We start from the raw sequence: 10,132 nt of genomic DNA, 5'->3' as shown, positions 1-10,132 counted from the left end.
ATGATTTCATAATTTGCACTTCGACGTTTGAAGAACACGTTAAGATATTGGCTATTATTGCAAAACGTCTGGCGGGGGCCGGCTTAACCATCTCAACATCCAAATCGAATTTTTGTTGTAAACGATTGGAATTCGTGGGCTACGTTTTGTCTCAACAGGGTTTATCTGCGAATCCATCTCGTATCCGAGCGATTGTTGAATTTGCACGGCCCAAAACGGCAAAAGAAGTCAGACGGTTCGTTGGTGCAGCAGGCTGGTACCGTAAATTTATTCCAAATTTTTCGGAGATCACAGCTCCCCTTTGTGAATTGTATAAAAGAAACCGAAAAGGACCCATTGAATGGAATACCGCTGCTGAACAAGCCTTTCTCAGACTCAAAGAGTGTTTAACTACCACTCCCGTTCTGACTATGGCCGATTATTCAAAACCATTCAAGGTTTATACCGATGCCTCGCTTATCGCAGCGGGAGCTGTTCTAGTACAAGAACATGATGGGAATGAACGTGTAGTTCAGTATTTTTCTAAGAAATTCTCGAAAGCCGAACAAAATTACACAGCATCTGAACGGGAATGCCTAGCCGTTCTCTTAGCGGTCGAAGAGTTCCGTCCATATTTTGAGGGTTGTGAACTGGTTATGGTAACGGACCATGCAGCTTTGCGCTGGCTACAAACTCTCAAAGAACCAACTGGCCGTTTATGCCGTTGGGCGATCCGATTATCACCATACGATCTCAAAATTATTCATAAACCAGGAAAACATTTGGAACTTCCTGACGCCTTATCTCGTTCTTTTGCTCTTCTCAACATCGTTCATAGAAATCCAATTGACCTTCCGAGTAATTTTCACGTTAATCGTATCCCAATCACATCCGTGATCAACATTGACCAAAACACGTGCGATAAATGGTACAACAAAATGCATGTCATGGCCTCAAAACAACCATTAGATAGATATAAAATCGAGAACAACCTTCTATATCATCGATTGAAATTTTCCAATCAAAGTGCGGAAATACTGTGGACACTTTGTGTACCATCTTCTGACAGAGCAAAAGTCCTCGATGAAAATCATAACCAATATTCGCATCAGGGTGTTTGGAAAACTTATAGACGTATCTCACAACGCTATTACTGGCCAAACATGTATGAGTCCGTTTACCAGTACGTTCGGCAATGTGAACTATGCCACCGCATTAAACTAAGAAATGAGAGCACCAAAACACCTCACGGCGAATATAGAGAACCAAAACGACCGGGTGCAATTATCGATTAACTTCGTCGGTAAGCTGCGCATGTCTAAAAATAGTAAAAAATCGACTGTTACTCACGATATGTCTGGGCCCAGACCATGAAAAATGCAAACACCATATCCGTAGTCAATTATCTTCGACATATATTCACGGTGAATGGCTGCCCCGAACTCATTATATCAGATAATGGTACTCAATTCATCAGTCAAACTTTCGCAAAGCTTTGCGCCGATTATAACATCAAACACATGAAAACGCCTTTGTACCATCCACAAGCCAATCAGGTCGAGGCGACAAACAAAAGCATTAAACTTGGATTACGTGCTCATATGGCTGACCTTCTTGAACATTCCCCCTGGGAAAACCATTTTTCTCGTGTTATTCATGATATTAACACTTCAGTGCATTAAGCCACGGGCTGCACGCCATATTTCCTGCACACTGGTCGTGAATATGTGAAAGATGGAAACGAATATAAATTATTATTGGATGTAAATCCATACCATACACAGGATGTGGAATAGCGTAAAGTTCTGGCTGATGAAATTCGAGACAAACAGTTCGAAAATTATCAACAAACCGCACAACGGGCATTTACCCGCAAAAGAGAACGCCATTTCGAGATAGGCTCGGAAGTGTACATTCCCAATCCTAAACAGTCCGTGGCCGGAGAGGGCTATTAGAGCCTATGTTTCACGGAAACTTGGTTCGAATTCATATGAACTGATCGATGCTAAACACCGAGTGCTTGGCAATTATTCCGCCGATTTAATCACAACACGTTAACTCATTCAGTGCATTCGCCTTCTCAAGAATTTCGATGAATATATGGCGGGCCTCCATACTCCATTGATTCTGCCTTATTACAGGGTACCCGGCTGGAATAAATTAATTAAGTTTAAATTTATTATATCCATAGTTTTGTTATATTATATCCTCAGTACATTGCTAGTAAATCGATCAAAGCAAACAAAAAAAGATTCATAACCAAATCACTTACCAATGCCTTTCATCTACCGTAGCTTATGTAATGCGTACTGAAACTAAATACGAAAGACGGAACATTTGTACATACATATGCGCTTAAAGGCGAACTGAACGAGTCAGGATGGGGTTGATGAAGATCATGTAGAACGATTTCGATGTAAGGTCTAACGTCGATCAAACCAAAGCCCGTGAATCGCATTCGAACCATCATCCTCATACCCTACTGGACGCTCCACATTTTTCTTTTGTTAACGTGTCGCTCAAGATGAGAGGGGGATAATGATTGTTATGTTACTGCGTGTTCCGGGCGGTGGTCGTCGGCCTAGGGGTCTGGCTCTTGCCACTAACTCGCTCCCGCAGTCACAAACAAAAAAAGGCATGCCTCCTACCTGGCATGGAAGAAAAATAGACAGAAAACAACAGCGGTAGAAACAGTCCTGTCCTGTTCCTTCCCTACTTCAAGATGGTTCATAAAAGTAATCGAACACCAATTGCATCATAAATATATTTCCTGAGTTTTATTTATTTTTCTTTTCTTAACCTTACTAACAAAATCTAATTTATATTCTTAATTGTATATCCCTATATGTACATATATCGGTACTATAATATCCCCCCCCCCCCCTCTTTTCTTTTAATCCAACTCTACTATAACAAAAAGAATTAAAGGCGAACCCGACTTGACTACCCTAATAAAGAATCTGCAACTATGCTATATTTCGCTTTATTAAAAGTTACTCCACGAAGGAGCTCATAAAAACAAAATAATATATGTATATACGTGTTAATATATGTATATGTTTATGTACACTCACCTTGCTTTTCCACCCGTGTTGGTACCAACATGCGGAGAAGGAAGCTGAAAATTAATAGGGTGAGAGAAAAAGTCCTACATATACATATGCACGTCATATAAAAGTTGGAAGTGGGGAGTGCGATCTTCCTTCCAATTGATCTCGTTAAATCTTGTAGCGACTTAGTTCCGGTGAAACTTCAATCGAAATAACACGCGTTGCCGTACTCCAAATAAAGAAATATATTAAAACTAATTGTGTTAGACAAAATAAACGCGAAAACTAGTGCGGAAAGTGTACAATTCAAATAAAGTGTTTGTGTTTACACCGAAAAAAATAAATTCATAAAAAAGAAAAGAAAGAAATTCATGTGCAAAATTTATGGCGTGTAGGTGCGCCGATTAAATAAAAATTCTACAAATTCATAAATTCAAAAAGAAAAGTAAAATAATATGTTCAAATTTATATGCATACATACGTATGCGAAATTTAAAAGTGGCTTTTATGCAATTTTGACGGGTCGTAACCAAAGCAAAAAAAAAATATAATAAAAAAATTAAATTATAATACTAATGGACTTAAATTTAACGCGCATTAGAAACACGCTTAGTGCGCGGAACGCGAGTTGGCTGGCAGGTGAGTACGTTAGCTAAGTAGCGAGTAGGCAAACGCGGGTTATTCCCTCGTTTCCAATGGCTCTCAGCGGCTCCTGTCGCTGCTGAGCTCAACTTATTCAGCACGGCCCCTTCTCGTTCCTTTCTTAGCTCTGGAAATCTTCGGTGTTAGCAGTGCCTGGTGTTAGTTGCGCCGCGGAACCTTTTTGGTTTCTCCGCCAACAGCCCATGTAAGCGAACAGCGCCTGTAAGCGAACAGTGGTGTCTAATGTTATTCGTGGTTTACATTTGTGTACACGCACATATGTACATATACATACATATATGCAGATATTTCTGCATATACACCCTGCAGTAAATCGCGCTAGTTCAGGACTAGCGCAGAACTAGCTCTTTAAGAGGCGGTACTGGTTCTCGATCTATCCCAACGCAATGCTTTCAACTGTCTCTTTTTACATGGCGATGTCCTACGAAGTGGAAATTGCCCTCCTCTGCAGAACTTTCGAACTAGTTCTAAACTGGTTCCATTTTGGACAGTTCTGGGACAGTAAGTTTTTCTATGAGAAAAAATTTTAAAAATCGATTATTAGATTATTTTTCTATTCTAAACTGGTTCCATTTTAGACAGATCTGCGACAATAAGTTTTTTATTCAAAAAAAATTCTGATTATTCGATTTTTCGATATTATCTCGTTTTTTTCTGTTCTTTTACAGATTGCCTTCTATTAAATTTTTATTTATTTTGTTTATATTAAGCGGCACTCAATTTATGTTTTTTAAATCTGAAAATCACAACTGCCTCCACCGCAATTTGAGCTCGTTACCAACGATATTAGAGGCGGAGGTCTTCCCGCTGAGCTATTTTCGTATTGTACGAGAAGTGAGAATTTGTGCATTTACACACCGAGAGTTTCAATTGTCCCTCTCTGCAGCCGTTTTGCACTAGTTCAGAGATGGTTCTGAAATGTGTAGGACGGAACTAGCGGTTTAAGAGAATGTCTCTAAATTTTACTGCAGGGCATACGCTCACGTATCTGCAGATGTACAAACGCAATTTTGGATTTTTATACCCGAGCGCACTTGTGCACAAGGGTAATAACACTGTGTACACATAACGGTTGTTTGTAACAGGCAAAACGAATCGAGATAGATATAGACAAATGTATACATAAATGATCAGAATGAAAAGAGAAATCGATTAAGCGGTGACTGTCTGTCCGTCCGTCCGTCCGTCTGTGCACACGATAACTCGAGTAAAAATTGAGATATCTTAACGAAACTTGGTATGTGCACTTCTTTCGGGCGTAGGACGGATGGTATTGAAAATGGGCGAAATCGGACAATAACCACGCCTACCTCCCATATAACGCTAATTTTTAAAAATACGAAAACTGCGATATTTTAGTAACTACTGAAGATTATTCACTCAAAATTGATATTTGCAATAATTTTTAGACAAAAAATAAGAATATTATACATTTTTGGAAAATGGGCATAGCCACGCCCACTTATGGATACATGTGCATATCTTGGTAACCGCTGCACCAATTTTTTCCAAACTTGGCACAGTTGTTAGCCTTGCTACAGCATACCAAATGGCCGAAAATTTTTAAAATCGAACAATAACCACGCCTACCTCCCATATAACGGTAATTTGGAGAAATACGAAATCTTCGATAAATCAATAAATATTAAAGATAATTTACTCAAAATTGATGCTTGCAACAATTTTTACCAATAAATACGTTTATGATAAAATTTTGGAAAATGGGCGTGGCACCGCCCACTTATGATCACATACATGTATCTCGGTAACAGTTCTACCAATTTGTACCAAACTCAGTATGGTTATTGTGCTTGCCACATAGAAGCAAAACGTTGAAAATTATTGGAATCAGATTCAAATTACGACCACTTTTCATATAACGGCAAATTTCAGAAATGCTCGAATCTTCAATATTTCGAAATTTAAGGACGCTAATTTACTCAAAATTGATACACACCGGCTTACCATGCAGTGGTAGCTTTCGCAAAGGTGAAAATCATATACTTAGTACCTGCGCCGGGTATTTAATGTTCGGCTCTGCCCGAACTTAGACTTTCTTACTTGTTATTATTATTATTATTATTATTTTTTTTTTTTTACGTTTACTTTAGTATTAATTCACTGTAATTAAACATGGTGGAACAATACCAGGTGAAGTAGTCAAAGCGAGAAGGCTGGTTTATTACTTAACCTGTTTATGGCGCCAGGGTAATTACTTTTGATTCATATGAACTCTCAATGAACTTCATACCTTGGGTTGGCGGAATCCCTCCAAATTTTTGTGGGCTGATGTCTGCTGAAATTAGCTGGTGATGCGGGATTGTTCTCGCCGTCGAACTGCTCCTGATCCAAACTTGAACACTTTGCGATTCGCTTCAGACCAAAACAACTACGTTTATTCTGTTTACACGTAATTTTTTTTTTTTTTAAGCTAAAACTTTTCCGCGGCGCGCTGATAACTTTAACAATCTTCAGCATTCACTCAACTGTGTCTCGCAGCTTCTTCTTTCCCCAATTTATAGCATCTGATGATTCCGTTTACCCTGGTAGATGCAATTCGGTCCGCAAACGGTGATCTTACCGCTTTAAAGTTGCACCTCTTACTTTCCCCACCCTCAAGCTAACATTCCACATATACATGTATAAATTCACTCTGTTGTTAACAGAAACAGATCGTCCATACTCACACACTCCACCCACATACATACACACACACATGCGCCTAATTAACAGCAGGCTGTTCGTTACACGCTCGCAACCGTCGATGGTGCCTACGCTATGGAACGAGTGCGCACAAGAGTTCATAACGCAGCCTGACCATATTCCTCTCTAGCGCCCTATGTGTGGCTTCGACCCATGACCTGTTGCTGGGCCCTATTCCTTAGCCTGTTGTCATCTTCTTCACTCTCCCTACTTAAAAATCATCTAATTTACCTGGTAAAAACTTAGCCTATCACTGGGTAAGGTTTGTAAAGGGGACAAGACACGGTAGAAGGGGTGTATAAGTACATGAATCTGCGAACTTAAGTTGTGTCAATTTGAGTATTGTCAAGTATAGTTATCTTTTTTTGTACACATAAGACGTACACTTTCTACACATTCTTATCGGACAGAAACCACTATCACAAATACAGACAAGACAAAACATACACTTACACCTGGATCCGACCTGCTGAGTGTCTATGCTACAAACATGTCTTTCGCATGGTACACGCCTAACTTCTTACCAGAGGTGTCGCCTAGTTCATAAAGCGCTGTGTCAACTTTTCGTAATATGACGCACTGAACATTCTTCGGCGCAAGTTTGGCATTATAATGGTCCATCAGCGAGCTCTGTCTAAAATTGCGGCGGTACACTAACTGGCCGATTTTAAATTCAATATTTTTCGTCCTAGTATTGTAAACCTTTTCGCTTATGCTATGTGCTCGTTTTAGTTCGCTGAATATCTTATCCCTAATCGTTTGATGCTTTTCTAGACCCAATTCTACAGCGCAGTCAGTGTCCTTGATGGAACCTAATTTTTTAAGCACGTCATACGCCGCGCCGTGTTGCACCATCGGTATTCCGAACACTGCGTAGTATGGAGATACACCTATCGCTGAATGTGTCACAATTCTCAAAGCAAATGCCGCGTCACTCAAGTGCTGGTCCCAATTTCTTTGACTACTGCCTATATAAGATCTTAGCATTTGAAGAACAGACCTATTCACGCGCTCGGCAGCATTAGTTTGAGGTGAATAGAATGCTGTCTTTATATGCTTAACTCCGTAATTCTCTAAGAAAGCCTCGAACATGTTGGCAACGAATCGCTTCCCATTGTCTGAATGTAGATATTCCGGGATCCCGAAAACATGAAACACCTCCCTTTCAAGGAACTTGACTACGTTATCGGCCGTGGCCTGTCGCATGGGTTTAAGAAAGACAAATTTGGAAAAATGGTCAAGACAAACGAACACAAACACATTTCCATCCTTGGTGCGCGGATATGGTCCCATAAAATCGACATATACACGTTGGAAAGGTCGCTCAGTGACTTGTTGTTTACCCATTGGTGGCCTTTTGAAATTGTTTTGGGTCTTATTAACCTTGCACGGGCCAGTAATACTTTTCGCGGATCCTAGCTAACGTTTTGTGGATTTCCCCGTGTCCAGCTCATGGCGAACTATGAGCAGTTTCCACCAGCCCCATACGCAGCTCCGACGGTCCTTTTGTTGCGTTAGCCATTTGAGGCTAGCGTGATCCGTGATTATGGTGAATGGTAGACCTTCCACATAGGGTCGGAAACGTTTGACACTTAGCACGGCGGCGTAGCATTCTAGCTCGGGCACGCTATAGTTTCTTTGTGCCTTATTCAATTTCGCTGACATGTACGCTATCGGTCTTTCTTCCCCGTCCAGTTGGAAGAGTACTCCTCCCACCCCGTCAGTCGATGCATCACATTGTATGTAAAATCGTCTATAGAAGTCCGGATGTACGAGTACTGGGGCGGATATAAGGCTTTGTTTCAGTGCCTCAAACGCCCTGATGGCCTCATCGGTCATGTGAAATTTGTTTATTTTGTCCTTGGACAGGCAGTCATGTAGCGGCGCAGCGATATTCGCGTAGTTTTGGATGAATCTGCGATACCATCCTGACATGCCCAGGAACCGTCGGAGTTGCTTAGGGCTCTTTGGAAGAGGGAAATCTCGTACGGCTGCGACTTTGTTAGCATTCGTTCGAATGCATCCATCTCCCACAACATAACCCAGGTAACGTACCTCACGATAGCAGACTTTACTTTTTTCAACGTTGATCGACAGCTTCGCATCACGCAAGCACTTAGCGACCTTTTCCAATAGGGACATATGCGAATCAAAATCTACAGAACACACTAACAGATCGTCAAGATACACAAAAACAAATTCACGTAAGGCCGCTGGTATAACTTTGTCCATAAGACGACACATTCGCTGGGCAGCATTGCAGAGGCCAAAGGGCATCACAGTGAATTGGTATAGGGGCCTACCAGGTACCGTAAAGGCTGTTTTCTCTCTGGATTTCTGTACTAGCGGAATCTGCCAGAAGGCATCCTTAAGGTCAATTGCTGAGATGAAACGCGTGTTCTGTAGTCGGCTAAGTATGCCGTCTATGTGGGGAAGTGGGTACGCGTTTTTAATCGTACGTTCATTTACTTTTCGCGCATCTAAGCACAGCCTATTCTTGGTTCCCTTAATTACTAGAGAGACGGGAGAGCTCCAGCTGCTGTTGCTCTCCTCTATGACCCCCATCTCTAGCATCCTATCCAGCTCCGCAAATACTAACTTCTGAATAGCAAGTGAAATAGGGTAGGGTCTTTGTTTTACGGGCATACTTTCGTTCACAACTTCAATTAGGTGCTCTTCAATATCGGTGCGACCTAAGCCCAGAACGGCGAAGGACGGGAACTGCGCCTTAACTCTTTCAAGCCGCCTATTTTGATCTTCCGAGAGCACATGCTGCACTGCCTCAAAAGAGAGATCACCTTTTTTGGCTACGAGCTCTGAAACCGCCTTGTTTTTAATGTTCTCATTCACACCTCTGCTTACTACATTCATATCAAACACACGCCAAAAATCTACACCTAAATACACCTCCTTGGCTCCCAATGCTTGCTTGTGCGAAGAAGCGGTTATCACGTTTCACAGTGACAATGGTTGCTATTATTTTTCTTTGTATTCTTCTGAGTTGTTTTTGTTTTTCGCGCATTTTCTTTATCTTTTTGAAATTTCTTGTTTTACCTTTTTCATCTAGCGCTTCCATGAAAATTCTCCTTATCACCTCTTCATAATTAATTCTGCGTAAATGTAAACTATGTTCTACACATCTATTATTGCGTTTCTTATCATCTATACTCTTTAATTCAGTATTGTCTTCGCGCCTTAGCATCTTAATCTCACTCTTATTCGCGCCTTCTACTCTGCCGGGTGACTTCTGCTCTGGACAGAGTGCCCGGCCATCTCTGTCAGTGCCCGGTTTCCCGCCTCGGCTTTATACACACAAAAGGACGAGTCTCCACCACACAAAAAACATGTCATCAAATGGAATGGGGACTTACACGCACTGTGTTTTGCTGCTTCAGCCGGGTTTTTGAGGTAGTAATCAACCGGCATTCCGCAAGCAAAACACATCATGAGGTGGAACGGGGATGCACAGAAAACTTGCTTGGGATCATTACTGACATTACTATGAACGGTGGAAGAATTACTTACATTGGAGGAGGAGACATGTCACGAGCAGAGGTAGTATTAAGCGAGTTACTACTTCCCCCGAAGTGGTTTCGGCCTTCCTTACCTAAAGCATTAACTTCTATTTCCCTGTCGTTTTTCCATTCTTCCGGATATGCCCTGTCACAACTTTCTATCTCATTTACCGTCCTGACTCTCGTCTCGACCTGTTTTCCTTAATAAGTTCTTCAGCTCTC

The 10,132-nt window shown here is 41.2% G+C and overlaps 1 protein-coding gene across 1 annotated transcript; it reads right to left on the bottom strand.

Annotated features, from left to right (window-relative positions):
- Positions 1-6,872: 6,872 nt before the first annotated feature.
- LOC118751968 lies at positions 6,873-7,601 on the bottom strand. Its single transcript, XM_036486794.1, has one exon. The coding sequence runs from the start codon at positions 7,599-7,601 to the stop codon at positions 6,873-6,875; it is 729 nt and encodes a 242-aa protein (XP_036342687.1).
- Positions 7,602-10,132: the final 2,531 nt, after the last annotated feature.

The sequence above is a fragment of the Rhagoletis pomonella genome, unplaced genomic scaffold, assembly GCF_013731165.1.
Source record: "Rhagoletis pomonella isolate Grant_MI unplaced genomic scaffold, Rhpom_1.0 Rhpom_scaffold_01131, whole genome shotgun sequence".
In the NCBI taxonomy this organism is placed as follows: Eukaryota; Metazoa; Arthropoda; class Insecta; order Diptera; family Tephritidae; genus Rhagoletis; species Rhagoletis pomonella.
Note: the sequence above shows the minus strand (reverse complement) of the source record. Positions and strands in the feature narration are given on the sequence as shown.